Source organism: Lynx rufus, unplaced genomic scaffold (assembly GCF_022079265.1).
Source record: "Lynx rufus isolate CCGP_SWC_20201006 ecotype Redwood Valley unplaced genomic scaffold, mLynRuf1.p SCAF_4, whole genome shotgun sequence".
Lineage (NCBI taxonomy): Eukaryota > Metazoa > Chordata > Mammalia > Carnivora > Felidae > Lynx > Lynx rufus.
Window position 1 is genome coordinate 6,363,443 of NW_025814856.1, and position 21,430 is coordinate 6,384,872.

General features: G+C 39.6%; 1 protein-coding gene across 1 annotated transcript; it reads right to left on the bottom strand.

The window, feature by feature from the left end:
- Positions 1 to 8,832: 8,832 nt before the first annotated feature.
- Positions 8,833 to 21,081, bottom strand: LOC124523270 (zinc finger protein 699). The gene is made up of 7 exons (XM_047095130.1): positions 20,847 to 21,081; positions 20,672 to 20,756; positions 16,918 to 17,003; positions 15,909 to 16,035; positions 12,064 to 12,162; positions 11,485 to 11,668; positions 8,833 to 10,892 (listed from the first exon to the last, which is right to left on the bottom strand). Exons 3-7 carry the CDS (start codon positions 16,960 to 16,962, stop codon positions 9,434 to 9,436), a joined length of 1,914 nt encoding a protein of 637 aa, XP_046951086.1. The 5' UTR covers positions 16,963 to 17,003; positions 20,672 to 20,756; positions 20,847 to 21,081; the 3' UTR covers positions 8,833 to 9,433.
- Positions 21,082 to 21,430: the final 349 nt, after the last annotated feature.

The window sequence follows — 21,430 nt, forward strand, 5'->3', positions numbered from 1 at the left end:
TTTTCATTTCTTTTTCTTTAATACAGAAACAGAAAAATTTTATTTTCAATTTTTATTAAAAATATTTTTCTTTAACTTTTTTCTACTATATTTTTTACATTTTTGCAAATTTTTCAAAATCTATTTTACTTCCATCATTTCACTTTATCCTATTTTATTGAATTCATTTTTTTCAAATTTTCAGGTTTTCCCTCCCCCCACCCCCTTTTTCTCTAATCTATCAAGCTCCTTTCAACAACCAGACCAAAACACATCTAGGATCTAGCAACATTTATTTGACTTGTGTGTGTGTGTTTTTAAATTTTTATCTTATTAACTTCTTTTCACCATTCTAAATGACGAAGTAAAGGAATTTACCCCCAAAAGAAAGAGCAGGAAGAAACAAGACCCAGGGACTTAACCAACACAGGTACAAGCAAGATGTCCAAACCAGAACTTAGAATCATAATAGTAAGAATACTAGCTGGGGCCGAATATAGATTAGAATGCCTCTCTGCAGAGATAAAAGAAGTAAAAGCTAGCCAGGATGAAATAAAAAATGCTATAACTGAGCTGCACTTTCCAATGGATGCCATGGTGGCAAGGATAGAGGAGTCAGAGCAGCAAATCAGCCATACAGAAAACAAACTTATGGAGAATAATGAAACAAAAAAAACAAAAAAAAAAAAAGAGGAGACAAGGTGAAAGAACACAATTAAAGAATGACAGAAATCAGTGACTCATTAAAAAGGAATAACATCAGAATCACAGGGGTCCCAGAAGATGAAGAGACAGTAAAAGGGGTAGAGGGTTATGTGAGAAAATCATGCAGAAAACTTTCCTAACCCAGGGAAAGACAGACATCAAATTCCAGAAAGCACAGAAGAGTCCCATTAGATTCAACAAAAACTGACCATCAGCTAGGTATATGATAGTCAAACAAAATACTCAGGCAAGGAAAGAATTATAAAAGCAGCAAGGGAAAAACAGTCCCTAACCTACAAGGGAAGACAGTTCAGGTTTGCAGCAGACCTATCCACAGAAAATTGGCAGGCCAGAAAGGAGAAGCAGGATATATTCAATGTGCTGAATCGGAAAAATATGCAGCCAAGAATTCTTCATCCAGCAATGCAGTCATTCAAAATAGAAGAGATTAAAAATTTCCCAAACAAAAATTAAAGGGGTTTGTGACCACTAAACCAGCACTGCAAGAAATTTTAAGGGGGAGAGAAGACGGAAAGAGGGGAGAAACGATGGGGAAAAAAAAAAAAAGGACCAAAAGCAAAAAAGACTAAAAAGGACCAGAGAACACCAGAAACTCCAACTCTACAAGAAATATAATGGTAATAAACTCTATCTTTAGTACTCACTCTAAACATCAATGGACTAAATGCTCCAGTCAAAACACACAGGGTAACAGAATGGATAAGAAAACAAGATCCATCTATATGCTGTTTACAAGACACCCATTTTAGACCTAAAGACACCTTCAGATTGAAAGGGGATGAAGAACCATCTATCATGCTAATGTCACCAAAAGAAAGCTGGAGTAGCCATACTTATATCAGACAATCTAGACTTTAAAATAAGGACTTTAACAAGAGATGAAGAAGGGTATTATATCATAATTAAGGGGACTATCCACTAAGAAGACCTAACAATTGTAAATATTTATGCTCTAAATGTGAAGCGCCCAAATATATAAATCAATCACAAACATAAACAAACTCATTGATGATAATACCATAATAGTAGGGACTTCAACACCTCACTTACAGCAATGGACAGATATCTAAACAGAAAATCAACAGGAAACAATGGCTTTGAATGACACACTGGACCACATGGACTTAACAGATATATTCAGAACATTTCATCCTAAAGCAAGGGAATATACATTCTTCTGCAGTGTACATGGAACGTTCTCCAGAATAGATCGCATACTGGGACACAAACAAGCCCTCGACAAGTACAAAAGGATCGAGATCACACTGTGCATATCTTCAGACCACAAAGCTATGAAACTCAAAATCAACCACAAGAAAAAATTTGGAAAAACAAACACTTGTAGACTAAAGAACATCCTCGTAAAGAATGAATGGGCTAAACAAGAAGTTAAAGAGGAAATTAAAAAGTACATGGAAGCCAATGAAAATGGTAACACCACAGCCTAAAACCTCTGGGATGCAACAAAGGCAGTCATAAGAGGGAAGTATATAGCAATCCAGGCCTTCCTAAAGAAAGAAGAAAGGTCTCAATATACGACCTAACTTTACACCCTAAAGAGCTGGAAAAAGAACAGCAAATAAAACCCCAAACCAGCAGATGACAGGAAATAATAAAGATTAGAGCAGAAATCAATGCTATTGAAACCAAAACAAGAAACAAAAAAAACCAGTACAACAGATCAACGAAACCAGAAGCTGGTTGTTTGAAAGAATTTAAAAAATTGATAACCCCCTAGCAAGTTTGAGCAAAAAAAAAAAAAAAAAAAAAGGGAAAGGACCCAAATAAATAAAATCAAGAATGAAAGAGGAGAGATCACAACCAACACTGCAGATAATAATAATAAACAATAATAGAATATTATGAGCAACTATACGCCAATAAAATGGGCAATCTAGAAGAAATGGACAAATTCCTAGAAACCTATAAACTACCAAAACTGAAACAAGAAGAAATAGAAAATTTGAATTGACCCATAAACAGTAAAGAAATCAAATTAGTAATCAAAAATCTCCCAAAAAACAAGAGTCCAGGGCCAGATGGCTTTCCAGAGGAATTCTACCAAACATTCAAGCAAGAGTTAACACTTCTTCTCTTGAAGCTGTACCAAGAAATAGAAATGGAAGGAAAACTTCCAAACTCATTCTATGAAGCCAGCATTACCTTGATTCCAAAACCAGACAAAGATTCCACTAAAAAAAGAACTATAGACCAATTTCCCTGATGAACATAGATTCAAAATTCCTCAACAAGATATTAACCAACCGGATCCTACATTAAAAAAATGATTTACCACAACCAAGTGGGATTTATATCTGGGTTGCAGGACTGGTTCAATATCCACAAAACAATCAACGTGATTCATCATATCAATAAAACAAAGGACAAGAACCACATGATCCTCTCAATAGATGCAGAGAAAGCATTTGACCAAATACAGCATTCTTTCTTGATAAAAACCCTCAAGAAAGTAGGGATAGAAGGATCATATCTCGAGATCATAAAAGCCATATATGAGAGAACAACTGCTAATATCATCCTCAATGGGGAAAAACTGAGAGCTTTCCCCCTAAGGTCAGGAACAAGACAAGGATGTCCATTCTCGCCACTGTTATTCAACATAGTATTGGAAGTCTTAGCCTCAGCAATCAGACAACACAAAAAAATAAAAGGCATCCAAATCAGCCAGGAGGAGGTCAAGCTTTCACTCTTTGCAGATGACATGATACTTTATATGGAAACCCAAAAGATTCCACAAAAAAACCTGCTAGAACTGATCCATGAATTCAGCACAGTCTCAGGATATAAAATCAATGTACAGAAATCGGTTGCATTCCTTTACACCAATAATGAAGCAACAGAAAGAGAAAGCAAGGAATCGATCCCATTTACCATTGCACCAAAAACCATAAAATATGTAGGAATAAATCTAACCAAAGAGGTAAAAAATCTATACACTGAAAACCATAGAAAGGTTATGACAGAAATTGAAGAAGACACAAAAAATGGAAAAATATTCCATGCTCCTGGATAGGAAGAACAAATATTGTTAAAATGTCAATACCACCCAAAGCAATATGCATATTTAATGCAATACCTATCAAAATAACACCAGCATTCTTCACAGAGCTAGAACAAACAATCCTAAAATGTGTGTGGAACCAGCAAAGACCCTGAATAGCCACAGCAATCTTGAAAAAACAAAAACAAAAACCCAAAGCAGAAGGCATCACAATCCCGGACTTCAAGCTGTATTACGAAGCTGTAATCATCAAGAAACTATGGTACTGGCACAAAAACACTCAATGGAACAGAACAGAAAACCCAGAAATGGACCCACAAACGTATGGCCAAGTAATCTTTGATGTAGCAGGAAAGAATATCCAATGGAATAAAGACAGTCCCTTCAGCAAGTGGCGCTGGGAAAACTGGACAACAACATGCAGAAGAATGAATTTGGACCACTTTTTTACACCATACACAAAAAATAAACTCAAAATGGATGAAAGACTTAAACATAAGACAGGAAGCCATCAAAATCTCAAAGAGAAAGCAGGCAAAAACCTCTTTGACCTTGGCTGCAGCAACTTCTTACTCAACACGTCTCCAGATGCAAAGGAAACAAAAGCAAAAATGAACTATTGGGACCTCATCAAAATAAAAAGCTTCTGCACAGTGAAGGAAACATCAGCAAAACTAAAAGGCAACCGACGGAATGGGAGAAGATATTTGCAAATGACGTATCAGATAAAGGGTTAGTATCCAAAATCTATTAAGAACTTCTCAAACTCAACACCCAAAAAACAACTAATCCAGTGAAGAAATGGGCAAAAGACATGAATAGACACTTCTCCAAAGAAGACATCCTTGGCCTTGTCATCCATGGCCAACTGACACATGAAAAAATGGTCAACATGACTCATCATCAGGAAAATAGACATCAAAATCACAATGAGATACCACCTCACACCTGTCAGAATGGCTAACATTAACAACTCAGGCAACACAAGTTGTTGGCGAGATGCAGAGAAAGATGATCTCTTTTGCACTGCTGGTGGGAATGCAAACTGGTGCAGCCAATCTGGAAAACAGTATGGAATTTCTTCAAAAAATTAAAAATAGAACTACCCTTTGACCCAGCCACTGCACTAATAGGTATTCATCCAAGGGACACAGATATGCTGTTTGAAGGGACACATGCACCCCAATGTTTATAGCAGCACTATCAACAATAATCAAAGTATGAAAAGAGCCCAAATGTCCATCGACAGATGAATGGATGAAGATGTGGTATATATATAGACAATGGAGTATTACTCAGCAATCAAAAAGAATGAAATCTTGCCATTTGCAACTATGTGGATGAAACTAGAAGGTATTATGGTAAGCAAAATTAGAGAAAAACAAGTATCATATGACTTCACTCATATGAGAACTTTATGATACAAAACAGATGGACATAAGAGAAGGGAAGCAAAAATCATATAGAAACAGAGAAGGGGACAAAACATAAGAGACTCTTAAATATGGAGGACAAACTGAGGGTTATTGGAGGGGTTGTGGGAGGGGGTATGGGCTAAATGGGTAAGGGGCATTAAGGAATCTACTGAAATCATTGTTGCCCTATCTGATAACTAATGAATGTAAATTTAAAAAAAATAATAAATTAATAAAATTAATCTATGAAAACTATAGTTATTATTATACTTCTGAAATATGGCACATTTCCCCCTAAGATCAGGAACAGGACAAAGATGCTCATATTCATCATTTCTATTCATCATTATAAAGCAATGAGGTGAAAAAAAAAAAAACCCACAAAGTTTAGAAACCAAGTTAAGACGTTTTGGGGCGCCTGGATGGCTCAGTCAGTTAAGCATCCAACTCTTGATCTCAAGGTCATGAGTTGAATCCCTGCGTTGGGCTCCACACTGGGTGTGGAGCCTACTTAAAAAAAGAAAAGGGAGGGGGAGAATCAAGTAAGACTTTCTTTCGTAACTGACAGGATTGTATACACAGAAAATCCAAAATAATCCACAAACTATTTGAATAATATTTCAAATAATAATTTAATTTATGAATGTCATTGGATAAAAAGATCAAAGTACAAAAAGAAATTGCAATTCGCGCTAGCTGAAAAATCAAAAAGGAAATAAATAAAAATATTTACAAAGCAAAACATGCCACATACCTAGAAATAAATTAAAAATATTCAAGACCTCTAAAATTAAACCATGAAATACTGTTAAGAGAAATTACAGACAACCTTGGTAAATGGATGATTATATTATGTTCAATTGGAAGACTCAGTATCATAAAGATGTCAATTTCATTCAGGTTATTGCATCAAGTCAATGCCAATTCCAAGCATACTCTCAGCATATTTGTAAAAATTGATAAGGAAATTCTAAAAATATAGAAACAAATGAAGAATAAAAAAATTGTGTCTCACTCCCAGATTTCCCTACATACTACAAAGCAACATAGAGATTGAGAAGCCATCTTTAGCAATCTAAAGATATGTTAACAGATGGCATCTAACCTTTATGAAAGGATTTCTACAATTACTTAGCCCTTGTTGAGTTACCAGACTTCAGTTCCCCACTATTGCTAAGACCACAGTAAGCACAACATGCTAGCAGACAAGATTACCTCTATTCCCATATCCGCACTTGCCCACTGCTGCCTCCTCCCCTCTCTGTATACATGACAATTGTCAGACTCTGACTCAGTGCAGACTCTACTCTGGTTTCTGGATGAGCATGGGAGCCTGCCTTAAACAAATCGGGACACTGCACTGTGACTCGATAACAATTAGCAAGTGAGCCAGTCAGATTCTATTATAATCAACATATTGGAGTTATTCAAAAAGGCCATTGATTCTTTTCTCCCTGAGACTTCAACATGGAAAGAAAGAGCCTGGATCTTCTGGGACCTACAGCAGAGAGAAATAGCCTGCCAGGAAGAATAGCTAACCCAAAAATGCACAGCCAAGACACACAGACAGAATTCGTCAAGATAATAAACTCTTTATAGCTTACAAAAATGAGAAGAGTGAAAAGAGAAGCAAGAGACTGGGAAATGTTATTTGTAATATATGTATATATAATATACGTAACATATATACACGCACATATATAAAGGTTTTATATATGTATGTATATGTACGTAGATATAGAGATACACATACATACAATAAAGGATAAATACCTAGAAACCCTTCAAATAAAAAAGGAACCAAGCTTGGGTGAAATGCTTCAACAGGATGTCCTCATAAAAGATATCCAACAAGCACGTAAAACGTATTTCTCATCCTTACATATCAGGCAACTGCAAACTAAAACCAAAGCAGGATGTTACCATATCCTCTGCTGGATGGCTGAAATTAGAAAGTTTGGCCAGCTAAATGGAATAATCGCAATTTCCACACATTGCTTTTAGGATGATAGGTGTAATCTACCTTTTTGAAAAACTGCAGTAACTATCGAAACTAAAGATAAAGTCTACCCAGTGATCTCATTCCTACATACAAAACGTATATCAAGAGAAATGAGTGTTAAGTCTGTGAAAGGGGCAATTAAAACGTAAACCAGACACCACACTAAGAAACCAAACATGTAATTGTACATATTGTATTTAAGCACTTAGATAAAGATCAAGAAAATCAAGAATAAGCAAACCTAATAAATTGAATGAAAAGTCAAAATTGTGGTTTCCTTTGTGGAAAAATTATTGACAAGGCAGATAAATAAACTTTCTGGAATCCTGGGAATGTTCTGATTATCAGGGTGTGTACGTAAGAAAAATTTCATCAAGTTATACACTTAGGAGTAGCACACTTCATGCATATTGGTATATATATGCTTTACTAAAAGAGCAGAAAATGATAAAGGGAAAGTGCCATAGGTATACTTTCAGAAATAAAGTGGAAACGTAACGGAAGGGAAAAGTATAGCTAAATGTACCTGAAGAAGCATAAACTAAAGAACTCCTTTCTCAAAAAAGCAGAAAAATGTTTGTAGGTGTCAAATATACATCTTCCTCCAGTAAAATAGGATGACACCCTGTCTGATGCTTACAATTATAACTAATCTTCCCTGCTGTCCACAGCTCTTCTCACTTGAGGTCCCAGGGGATTTACATAGCTGTCTTTCCCCTTGAGCAAAGTGATGTGATGGATTGGACCACAGAGAACAATCCTGCTCCAAAATGGTGCCAATTCTACATATTCAGTTGATGTGCCAGAGGGACTATAGTATCAGCAAAATGACAGTGCTGGAACTTGCCAGAAAATCTAAGAAGCTGTGTATGACCATGATGGAGGAACTTATGGAGAGGTCTACAGAGCTGCTGTCTCTGAGGTTACTGAAGTGAAAACATATAATGTTCTGTTTCAAGCTAGAATTGATTGGTGGGTCCAGTAATCAGGAAAATGAGCTGGAAACTGAAGCCCACCTGGCCCCTATGCATCTGTCTTCATTGGATGGCTCCACTAAATGAAGAATAATGGCTTCTTCTGCCTTCCCATTTCATGCAAACTACTTTCAACAATTCTAACCTGGAACTGGATAAAGGAAATGATCTTGAGAAATGAAGTCCCAACCATGTCCAACACATACAAGCCAGCTCAACCAACTTTACTTCTAGCTTTCTTCTCACAAGGTCTGTTTTTAAACTCAAAACACTGGGTCCAACTCCCAGCCTTGAGTAAGGACAAAGAACAACATACAAAAACAAGGTATCAGAGGCGACTCTTCTTTGGAGAACATCGCACTTATTAATTTCTGCTGAAATTGCGTATTAGACAAGAAAAGCTTTTAATAGTAAAACCTGATAACATCAAAAACTAGAAGTTCTTAGTTAAAAAAAAAAAAAAAAAGAAAGAAAGAAAAAGAAAAGGAGCACCTGAGTGGCTCAGTTCGTTAAACATCTGACTTCAGCTCAGATCATCATCTCAAGGGTTGTGGGTTCAAGCCCCACATCGGGCTCACTGCTGTCAGCCGGTCAGCACAAAGCCCGCTTCAGATACTCTATTCTCCTTCTCTGTGCCCCTCCCCCACTTGCGCTCTCCCCAAAATAAATAAGTATGAAAAAAGAAAAAAGAAAAAAGAAAAAAATACCGAGTAGGCAATTTCCAGTATCTACCATGCTGGATCAAAATGAAACTACCAATTACAAGAAAAAAATTACAAAAGAAATCACAAATACCAAAGTGTTGATACCATAATGTTCGTATACTTGGAGAACAATGAGCATTAATTAGAAACTAATTAAAAAAAAAAAAACACTCCTGCCTGCCTATGAAAAATACCTCAAATCCCCTTATGGGTCCAAAAGATTTTGTTATGAAGAACATTTACGTCTCAGCCCAAATAAAAGTACCTCACAATTTAAGTATGGTTAGAGCTGAAAAAGTATTAGAGGAAAACTTATCACTTTAAATATTCACACCAGAAAACAGAAAGTGAAAATCAATGAGCCAGCAGTCCACTTTCAAGGTGAGTCACTGATCTGTGCTTCTAGTTAAGCTTCCTTATCCACAGTTAACTGATGTTCATTGAAGGTATTACCACAAGGTTTACATACACAGGTTTCTCTCAGCTGTGAGTTCTCAAGTCTTCAAACAGATAAGCAACAACTTCCTGCTTTCTTACATTCACAGGGTATCTCCGCAATGTTAGACGGAGGATATGAAAATGCCTTGAAGACACTCCCATATTTCTGACATTTATGTATTTTCTCTGCTGTGAGTTTTCACATGTCTTCGAAAGTAGGCAGGGCACACAAAGGCTTTCCCACATTCCTTACATTCATAGGGTTTCTCTCCAGTGTGGCTTCTTACATGTCTTCGAAAGGATGAGGGACAACTGAAGGCTTTCCCACACTCCAGACATTCAAAGGGCTTCTCTCCAGTGTGCATTCTTGCATGGACAGTAAGGTATGAAGAATGGCGAAAGGCTTTCCCACATTCCTTACATTCATAGGGTTTCTCCCCAGTGTGTGTTCTCATGTGGATCCTAAGGGCTGAGGGATAAATGAAGGCTTTTCCACATTTCTTACATTCATAAGGTTTCTCTCCAGTGTGAGTTCTTATATGTACTGTAAGGTGGGAGGAACTAATAAAGGCTTTCCCACATTCCTTACATTCATAAGGCTTCTCTCCACTGTGAGTTCTTAAATGTTCCGTGAGGGATGAAGAACGGCTAAAGGCCTTCCCACATTCCTTACATTCATATTGTATCTTTCCAGTGTGATCTCTCATGTGTGCTCTGAAGGATGAGGGACAACTGAAGGCTTTTCCACATTCCTTACATTCATAGGGTTTCTCTCTACTTTGATTTTTCACGTGTGTATTCAGAGAAGTGGGAAGATAGAAGGCTTTTCCACATTCCAGACATTCATAGGGTTTCTCTCCAGTGTGTTTTCTCATGTGGATACTTAAGGAGGAGGGACAATTGTAGGCTTTCCCACATTCCTTACATTTATATGGTTTGTCTCCTGTGTGTGTTCTGACGTGGACAGTGAGTTTTGAGGACTCACTGAAGGCCTTCCCACACTCTTTACATTCGTAAGGCTTCTCTCCAGTATGAATTCTTATGTGTATTATAAGGTGAGAGGAAGAACTAAAGGCCTTCCCACATTCCTTACATTCATATGGCTTATCTCCACTATGAATCCTCTTGTGTTTGGAGAGTGAGGAGGAACAACTAAAGGCCTTCCCACATTCCCGACATTCATAAGGCTTATCTCCACTATGAATCCTTTTGTGTTCCGTGAGGGATGAAGAACAGCTAAAGGTCTTTCCACATTCTTTACATTCATAGTTCGTCTTTCCAGTGTGAATCTTCATATGTGCCCTAAAGAATGAAGAACAAGCGAAGGCTTTCATACACTCCTTACATTCATAGGGTTTCCCTTCAGTGGGAGTTTTCACATGCTTCTTAAAACAAGCAAGAAAATGAAATGCTTTCCCACATTCTTTACACTGATAGGGTTTGCTTCCGGCGTGAGACCTGATGTGATTTTTAAGGGATAAATGATCTGCGAAGGCCGTTTTACACTCGCGGCATTCATAGGACTTTACTTCAGTAGTTCTCTTCAGTATATTCAGATGTGAGATTTGGCCGAAGGTTTGTCCACGCCGATTTTCTTCACTATGTTCATTGACGTTCTCCACCATGGGGCTTCTTTTAAAAATAAAAAGCACATTATTAGTGGTAAATAAATTTTTACCATTTTCAGGGATTATGTACATTTTCTGCCCCCATCAAGTTACAAGTTCAAAGTTCTCCCAGAGGGCTCTACCATAGCCAATATTATCAATGAGTTGTTTTGACTTATATAATTTTTCTGATCATTGCTTACAACTGAACTATGTGTCAAATAGTGAAGATCTCAATGTAATTTTCTTTTAAAATTTTTTTTTCAACGTTTTTTTATTTATTTTTGGGACAGAGAGAGACAGAGCATGAACGGGGGAGGGGCAGAGAGAGAGGGAGACACAGAATCGGAAACAGGCTCCAGGCTCTGAGCCATCAGCCCAGAGCCTGATGCAGGGCTCGAACTCACAGACCGCGAGATCGTGACCTGGCTGAAGTCGGACGCTTAACCGACTGCGCCACCCAGGCGCCCCTCAATGTAATTTTCAAAAAAAAAAAAAAAAATCTTGGAAAAATTCTTTATGAATTCACAATTTTTGACCAAGTTCTATATACGTGTTTTTTTAAGTTTTATGACATTTTAAGATCCTCTCCTCAGGCACTACTTTTTCTTACTTACCTCAAATGTCTCTCACGGTTTTTGTTCTGATAATAAATACCCCAGTATTCCCCGTTTTTGTGTAAAATGGATGACGAAGAATCATTCCTTTTGCATCTAACTATCTTCTGTTCGTTGGATATTTTTTGTCCATAAGTATCTTGTGGAGTAACTGATTCTCTAGTTTTAAGTTGAGTCTCAAAACCTGAAACAAAAAAGTAAAGGCACCTATAAGCAAAGGACTTCTGGAAGTGTGACTGTTTCAGGACTTTGGTAATAATATGCACAATGGTCAAAATGGTATGCAACTAAGAAATGATTCTATGAAGACTAGGACTGATAGTGACACAAATAGGGAATTATTAGGAGAACAAAACACAAAGGAACCGGATAAAGTGCACATGACCAAATACTAACTTACAAGAGGAAATACAGATCTGTCCAAGAACAAGGACACTGTGAGAATACTGATAAAAAATCAAAACAAGGAATCTGGAAGATCAGACCCCTCAAACAAAACAAAATTTTGCTCTGCTTTTATTTGATTTTTCCAAACGTAATATCCCCCCAACCAGGATAGTTTCTCCCAAGGATTCTTGCCTTCCTGGTGCTCCCCCTGGATAGGTCCTCTTTCCACTGTTTCCAGGTCCTCCTCTTGTTTCCACTGGGAGATCAGATACGGAGTGTGGAGTGGATACCCTAGTAATGCAGAAAGGCTTATCATGATGGAAAACAATGACGAACCATGAACATTTCCATGACAGTCAAAATTTTGCTCTTCTGATACTCTATGGGCAAGGTAAATTTAATTTCAACAAGACGTCAAAAAAGTTTTTCAAGTGGGGGCACGGTAGGGGGGGTTGACAGTGACAGAGACAATGACACAGCCTCTGACTTCTAGAACCAATGTGACAATCATATCTAAACTTCAATATTAGAAGCTGGTCTGATACTCAGGACCCTTTGTTCTCCTGTTGAATATAAAAATCTCACAGAATACCAATCTTAAACAAGGTTATGCTGAGACCATGATAAAATTAAGCAAAACAAGGCCACTATGTAATTTAATCTAAGGGTGACCCCCCCCACCCCCGCAATACACACACACTACTCCATAATAAAATTTCTACCTCTTTTTGTCAGCATCCAATCTAAAGTGACCACCTGTGGACTGAACAGTGTCCCTTGAAAATTTATGTCCAAACAGATCAATGAAACAGAACAGAGAGCCCAGAAATAGACCTACATAAACAGTCAACTGATCTTTGACAAAGGAGCAAAGGTAATAGAGAAGATAGTCTTTTCAACAAAGACTGAAACAACTAGACCTCAACATGGAAAAAAATTAACCTAGACACAGACTTTTACACTTTTCACAAAAATCAACTCAAAAAGGGATCACATGGATCAAAGACCTAAATGTAAAATGCAAAACTATGAAATACCTGGAAGAAAACATCGAGAAAATCTAGATGACCTAGGGTCTGGAGATGACTTCTTAGATACAACACCAAAGGCATGACCCATAAGAGAAATTCACAAGCTGGACTACATTAAAATTAAAAAAGTATTGCTCTACAAAAGACACTGGCAAGAGAATGAAAAGATAAGCCACAGACTGGGAGAAAACATCTAGAAAAGACACATCTGATAAAGGACTGTTATCCAAAATAAATAATTTTTTAAAAGTTTATTTATTTAAGTAATCTCTACACCCATGTGGGACTCAAACTCACAACCCCAAGATCAAGAGCCACATGCTCTACTGACTAAGCCAGCCAGGCACCCCCATTAACAAAGAACTCTTAAAATTCAACAATAAGAAAACAAACAACCTGAGTAAAAAGCGGGCCAAAGACCTCACCAGACACCTCACCAAAGAAGAGATACAGATGACAAATAAACATGAAAATATAGTCCAAAATGTCATCAGGAAAACACAAATTGAAACGTGAGATACTATCACACGCTTATGAGAACAGCTAATATCCAGAACACTGACACCAACAAACGCTGGCAAGGAACTCTCATTCGTTGCTGGAGGGAATGCAAATAGGGACACCCACTTTGGAAGATAGTATGATAGGGCAATCACACTTCTTGGAATTTACCCAAAGGAGATGAAAACATGTCCACACAAAAACCTGCACACACAGGTTTACCGCAGCTTTATTCAAAACTGCCCAAGCATTGAAACAATTAAGATGTCCTTCATGGGGCTCCTGGGTTGCTCAGTCGGTTGAGCATCCAACTTCGGCTCAGGTCATGATCTCACGGTTTGTGAGTTCGAGCCCCGCGTTGGGCTCTGTGCTGACAGCTTGGAGCCTGGAGCCTGCTTCCGATTCTGTGTCTCCCTCTCTCTGCCCCTTCCCCACTCATGCTCTGTCTCTCTCTGTTTCTCAAAGATGAATAAACGTTAAAAAAAAAAAAATTAAAAAAAAAAAGATGTCATTCAGTGGGTGAATGGATAACTAAAACTGTGGTACATCCAGACAATGAAATATCATTCAGAACCAAAAAGAAATGAACTATCAAGCCACAAAAAGACATGGAAGAATCATAAATGCATATTACTAAGTGAAAGAAGCCACGGGAAAACCGATACGATTTGGTCCATATGATTCCAACTACGTGACATTCTGGAAAAGCCAAAACTATGAAGACAGTAAAAAGATCAGTGGCTGCCACAGGTTAGAGGGGAAGAAGAGATGAACTGACAAAGCAAAGAGAATTTTAAGGCAGTTAAACCACTCTGTATGAAATTATAATGATTGATATATATACCATTATGTATTTGTCCAAACCACGTAATGTATAACACCAAGACTGAATCCTAATGTAAACTATGGATGCAGGGTGATGATGATGTGTCAATTCAGGTTTGTCAGTTGTAACAAATGTACCACTCTGGTAGATGTTGATAGCAGAAGACACACTGTACCTGTACAGGGGCAGGGCATATATGAGAAATCTCTGCATCTACTGCTCCATTCTGCTGTGAATCTACAACTGCTCTAAAAACAAGTGTCTTAAAACAAAACGTCAGGGACACCTGGGTGGCTCAGTCGGTTAAGTGACTCTTGATTTCAGCTCAGGTCATGATCCCAGCCAGGGTCATGGGATCAGGCCCCTCGTCAGGCTCCTCGCTGAGCATGGAGCCTACTTAAGATTTTCTCTCCCTCTCCCTCTCCCTCTCCCCCCCCCCCCCCACTAGCGTGCGTTCTGTCTAAAATTTAAAAAAAAAAAAGTCATGTTCACTTGAAACCTCAGAATGTTACTTTGGAAATAGGGTCTTTGTAGATATAATCAAGTAAAGATGAAGTTACACTGGATTGAAGTGGGTCTTCAATCCATTGACTAGTGTCCTTATAACGATTAACACAAAAAGGGAAAAAGGCCATGTGAAGATAAAGGCAAAGATTAGAGGGGCGCCTGGGTTGCTCAGTCGATTGAATGTCCGACTTTGGCTCAGGTCATGATCTCACAGTTCATGAGTTCGAGCCCCACATCGGGCTCTCTGCTGTCAGCACAAAGCCTGCTTCGGACCCTATTTCCCTCTTTCCCTCTGCACCTCCCCAGCTCCTGCTCTGTCTCTCCCTTAAAAATTAATAAACATTTTCTTTTAAAAAAGGCAAAGATTAGAATGAGAGAGCTGCATGGGGCACCTGGCTGGCTCAGTTGGTGGAGCATGCAACTTTTGATCGTGGGGTTGTGGGTCTGAGCCCCACATTGGGTGGAGAGATTATTTAAAAAGAAAATCTTAAAAAAAAAAGAATGATATGCTGTGTACCAAGACACCCAGGATTGCTGGCAACCACCAGAAGCTGGGAAGAGACAGGAGAAATTTTCCCATAGAGCCTTCAAAAGGAGTCTGGCCTTATATTTCCAGTCTGCAGAAATATGAAATAAGTCTCTGCTGTTTTTAGCCACAGTTTGTGGTACTTTGTTATGAAAGGCCTAGGAAACTAATACAGCCAGCTTCCACAGGCCCATCCTCAAATCACTCAACCAAAGCACAAACCCTATAATATGTACTTTTTAACACCTTTCTGAGACATACCACAGCTCCCCAGGTCACTGAGTAATAAACCCCACTTGTTTACAGGTATGTTCCTGGTAGTCTCCGAGTAAAGAACACTGACATCAATAAAATTATCCTAAGGACCGAAACCACAAACCTCCCCAAGACCCAAAGGGATGCCCGAAGTCTATGCCCACACTTTCAACACGTAATAAGCATCAACGCTTTTAACCACAAGAAAAAGTTCACTACACAGATGTTTATTTTCATGATGAAACCACTAGACACAGTAAGTTCCTTAGGGTCAGTGAGTGTCTGTCGTATTTACCACTATATTCTAATTCCTCAGTCCAAATCCTAGAACAAGGTCAATTAGTAAAATTGTTTTCTCAACAACTAAACGAAGGAATGTTGCCACTCTTACCTAATGAGGCCAGGTTCTGGAAGTTTTCCAGCATCACATCTCTGTAGAGGTTCCTCTGAGCAAGATCCAGCAAAGCCCACTCCTCCTGGGTAAAGTCCACAGCCACATCCTCAAAGACCACTGAGTCCTAAAACACACCACACATATTCTCTTCAGAAAGGTACCAACTCTCCCCATATATGCAGAACTGATGAGGTTGATAATACTGGGGAACTGAGAACTAACTAACTCATAGTAAGTTCTGAAGATACTATGGTCTCCTGACATCTACCCCAGAATGCAGTCATCAGATCTTTTGCTCTCCCCGTAACTCTCTTCCTGACTGATCCAATCCTGTCTCACGCATCTAACTACACTTCTAAAATGTTAAATTTATCTCTTCCACAGTTTGATGGTGACCAATTCCAGTCTTATAATAATCCAGAACAGTCCAGAGCATATGGCTGAAATGAGAGAAATGCTCTAGAAATGAAATAAATTCCACATTGACACCAGCAGTTACTTGTTACAGAAACAATTTCACCTGCTTCCTTCTTTCCCACCATAGCAATGAACACAACATGAAACACTGGGTCATATCGGAATGAGGTTTAAATGCATAAAAACACACCGAGGAACAGAGACCTCTTCTTTTTTTCACTAACCTGAGACCCAGGGGACTGCAGAAATACAACTTTCATCTCAGGCCCACAGCTAGCCATATTTTCTTGTCCTCTAGGCCAGGGGTCAGCAAACTACAGCACATGGGCTAAATCCAGCCTACTACTTGCTTGTGTAAATAAAGTTTTACTGGACCACAATAAAACATTTGTTTAAGTACCGTCTGGGGCTGCTTTAGGCTAAATTGGCAGTTCAATTGCAATAGAGACTCTATAGCCTTCAAAGCCTAAAATACTTACTATGTGGTCCAACAGAGAAGCAGACTGCTGACCACTGCTCCACACAATTAGGAGGTCAACGACCTGGCGGAATGGAAAATTCTTTTGGCGAATTATTAGCCCCTACTTACCTGTGTCATATTTTTCTGCAACTCAGCAGCTCTTTCTTCTTTCATGTTCCCTTCATGAAGAAAGCCAGAGTACTGAGAAGTTAGAGCTGAAGCAAGAGAAAGAAGACACGAGAATCCAGATCTCCCCACAACTCACGAGGCGAGATGCTACGGCAGGTCCATTATGAGGGACCACGCCCCTCAAAACAAACACACACGTGCACAGCCCCAAGACACCCAACCAAACACACACTGATCTGCTAAGGTGAAGTAATCTTATCTCCTCTAGAGCTAGAAACTCTTTAGAGCTAGAAACCATTGCTGTGGTCCATGTTGATCATTAAAAAAAATAAAAAAAAAAAGGTTAAACATCCCATTTTGTAAGTTAACTGAAATTTTTAAAAGTTTAGCTGTCAATTTTCCCATGATAATGAAAAGCAAAACCTATGACACGATGCCTTCAACCATAAAAATACACACTGTGTCAAATCCAAAACAGCACTTCTATATCCAACTTCTGGGTGCTCCACTCCCGACATTTCTTCTGCACTCCTGGCAGGCTAACAGGCATTGCTTCCCAGCCTCTGACCACCGAATCCTCCCTCCAGGGGCTGCAGGGTCTCTGAAACTTGGTTTTTGAGAAAGAGCATCAACCGACTCAATTCCACGTGTCGGAGGCAGTGAAGACTGCCATGCTTGACTCTCTTGCTAAAGTTTGCCTGTACAGAGGACCGCAGCAGCAGGGCAAGAACACCTCAAGTTAGCAAAATATGTCATCTCCGACGGCGTTCTCTGCAGCTGTTACGCAAACTTAAAATAACAAAAACGCAACCGTTTTGTCCGTGCAGTGGATCCAGCAGTATGTTTTAAATCTAGTAAAAACTACAACATCCTTTACTACATTAGTAACGTGCCATTTGAGCAACCATGATGTGAGAATGACCTTGCCAAGAGCTTTCCTCTCAGAGAAGCTCTGCAAACCAGATATTACAACTAGTTTAGAGTTGAGAAATCTTAGCATCGATTAACCACATACTCAATGCTACTCAGTCAGAAAGGGCGTATATACTACATATACAGGCGTGTGAATGCAGGCCTATTTTCCTTCAGAGCCTAAAATCCCAATGAGCGTATTTCTGAACACAGACCTTACAATTTAGTTGTTAATGAGGCTGTTATTACTAACATTACCAGAGTCTGGCCTGGAACCCTGCTGTGCACTCTGGAGCGTACACAAACAAAGTATTCTACTGAAATGTTTTATCTTCGTGTGAGCTCCTTCTCTTGACTAAGCCTCCTGTCTTGAGCAAGGACACTTCCCTTAAGGCCCTTACCTCTTGCTTCTTTATTTCATATTTACTTAGGTAATATTTACCCTGATCCCACTACATACAGTCACAGGGGATATAGCACTAAACAGAACAGAAAAGTCCTGAAGCACAGGGATGTTATAATCTTTTAAGGGAGGGGAATAAACAGAGAAACATATCAGGTAGTGGTACGTGATACAAAATAATGTAGCCAGCACAGTATAGGGATAGAGAGGCACACACATATTTATCTTTAGTGAGTCAGGACTACTTTTGTGGCAGGAAGAAGTAGAAAATTAAAAGAAGTGTTTCAGGTGCACCTGGGTGGCTCAGTGGGTTAAACTTGCAACTCTTAATTTTGGCTCAGGTCATGATCTCACAGTTGTGAGATCAAGCCTCACATGGGGGCTCGACGCTAAGCGTGGAGCGGGCTTAGGACTCTCTTTCTCCCTTTCTGCCCCTCTCGCTCATGCTCGCTCTCTCTAAATAAATAAACATTAAAAAAAAAAAAAGAAGTGTTTCAGAGAACACTGGAAATCCACAGCTGGTGTGATTTATATATTTATAAATATCATCAATTCCAGACGAAAAAAATCAGTAATGGTGGGCTAACGATTAATCTAAAGGTTGGAAAAAGAACAGCACAAACGTTCAGAAAAATGAAAATAAGACAAAATTAATGGTATTTTTTAAAATTAATAAAAAGAGGGGCGCCTGGGTGGCTCAGTCAGCTAAGTGTCCACCTTCAGCTCAGGTCATGATCTCAGGGTCCGTGAGCTCAAGCCCCATGTCAGACTCTGTGCTGACAACTCGGAGCCTGGAGCCTGCTTCAGATTCTGTGTCTCCCTCTCTCTCTGCCCCTCCCCCACTCACGCTCTGTCTCTCAAAAATAAATAAACGCTAAAAAAAATTTTTTTAATAAAAAGAATAAAAACTAAAAATGTGCCCTTTGAAAACTAATGAAATCAACATACCTTTAGCAATTTTAATAGAATTATGAATGGGTCACAACCACAGATGTTGCAGGGAGAATATAACCAAAATATTAAGGAAACATATATGAAAATGTACAGACATGAATGAATTTCTAAAAGAAGTATAACTTTCTGGCGACATTCTTTTTTTTTTTTTAAACGTTTATTTATTAATGAGAGACAGAGATACAGAGCATGAGCAGGGGAGGGGTAGAGAGATGGGGAGACACAGAATCTGAAGTAGGCTCCAGGCTCCAAGCTGTCGGCACAGAGCCCGCGACGCGGGGCTCGAACTCACGAACTGGGAGATCATGACCTGAGCCGAGGTTGGTCACCTAACCAACTGAGCCACCCAGGCGCCCCTTTCTGGCAACATTCTAAAATAAATACAAAACTTGATTACAACCAGCCCTTAATTAAACAAAACAGTAGTTTAAAACATGCCCACAAAGGAAATATAAATTACAAATTGTTTCACAGGCAAGTTCACCAAATAAGTAAAGGGTTCCTAATTCCATTGCAGGGGTGGAAAATACGATTTTCCTGAATGTTTCCAAGACCAGAAAAGTGCAACTCAAAATAAAATAGGCAAGATCTCATTCATACATATGAATGCAAGGTAATATAAAAATATTAGTGCAGTCAAGAAATGAATAGTGGTTAAAAACTGAATCTTCAATTAATATAATCATCACATTAACAGAAAACCATGACTATTCCTCTTAGATACAAAATAGTCACTGATCTCTATGAATATCCACTGGTGATAATTTAACCCACCAAAATTAGAGAACAGCTTTAGTTGGAAAAAATAATTATTATCTACAAACATCTACAGCAAACATCCTATTTAACTGCTGAAATGATAGAATAACTCTGGGATCAGGAACAAGGCAAGGATGCAAATTATACACTATTCTAGTACTGTCTGTCTACCGTAGTGGAAGTCCTAGCAAATACCCTAAAGAAATAAAAGGAAGGGGCGCCTGGGTGGCTCAGTCGGTTAAGCCACTGGCTCTAGATTTCCGCTGAGGTCATGATCTCAGGGATGGGGAGATCCAGATCCTGCCCCTACGTTGAGAGCAAAGAGTCTGCTTGGGATATTCTGTCTCCCTCTCTTTCTCTCTGCCCCTCACCTGTTCGTGCTTTCTCTCTCAAACAAATAAACATTAAAAAGAAGGAAAGAAAGAAAGAAAGAAAAACGAATGCAAGGTACAAGAATAAAAGAGAAAATGCTGAGAATGGCACAAGACCGCACTCTCGGTATGAAATTCAAAACAATCTACAGATAAATGATTAAAATTTATAGCTGCATTCCACGAGGGAGGGGTAACAGGGATAGTAAGTAATCAGTTCACATTTGTGTACCTGGATATAATGTATCAAATTGATGCCCACAGGCAAGGTAAAGTTCTCCGATCAAATATCTCCTGCCCCAGGAGGGGAGAGATGGGAACGGAGTTGAAGCAAATGTCACCACCCCGTGCTCACCGAACACGCTGAAATCCAGACCAACGTACAGACGAGGTGGAGGCGCTCGTCCCCGTAACCCGAATGTCAGGGATGCTTTTACTTTCTGAGAAGACACCAAAAGACACCAAATCGGCTTTGGAAGGCCGATTAAATACGAAGGTGGTTCTCTAACTCTAACCTACAGCCGACTCACCCCGGCTGCTGGACGCAGCCCAGAGCTCCGGATTCAGTGAGTTCGGGACGAACGGCGGCCTGCCGCTGGGTTCCAGCGGGAATAGGAGGCACGGCCGAGGGGCCGTCCTGTAAATGCCGACCTCTCCGCCTCCAGCGGGTCGGACCTGGCGCTGGCCAGGGGCAGCCGGGAAGGACACGAACGGAGGTAATTAACTACCTCAGACTCGAGACGGGGACCGAAGAGATATGGCCGCCAGATCGCGCAGGCGCATGAGTCCACTTCTGCTTCCGGTTTCTGGGCCTCGCACAGCGTAAGGGGCGGAGCCTCGGTAGCTGAGCCGTAAGATTACGAGGGGTGGTCGGGGGGGAGGCGTCTCTTTCCGGCCGCGAGTGGGAGAGAAATGCTAGTTTTCTTCTGGGGAGAGAGGCGGTTGGGCCCTGGGGGCGAATCAGCGCAGGATTTGGAATTGGACGGGACTGGGGGGGCATCAGGTCCGTGGCGGGGTTTGGTTGACTAGGACTGTGGGGCGGAGCTGGGTCGAGACAACGCCTAGGGGCGTGGCTTAGTTGACTATTCCGAAGGGCACGGTTTACGGTGGGACC

Bases quoted from the DNA above. Each gene is read 5' to 3' on its own strand.
- LOC124523270 (XM_047095130.1), bottom strand. From the start codon at position 16,962: ATGAAAGAAGAAAGAGCTGCTGAGTTGCAGAAAAATATGACACAG. The intron at 11,669-12,063 runs GCAAGAATCCTT...TTTTTGTTTCAG, and splicing joins CCAGGGGGAGCACCAGGAAG to GTTTTGAGACTCAACTTAAA. The intron at 10,893-11,484 runs GTAAGTAAGAAA...TATTTTTAAAAG, and splicing joins AACCGTGAGAGACATTTGAG to AAGCCCCATGGTGGAGAACG.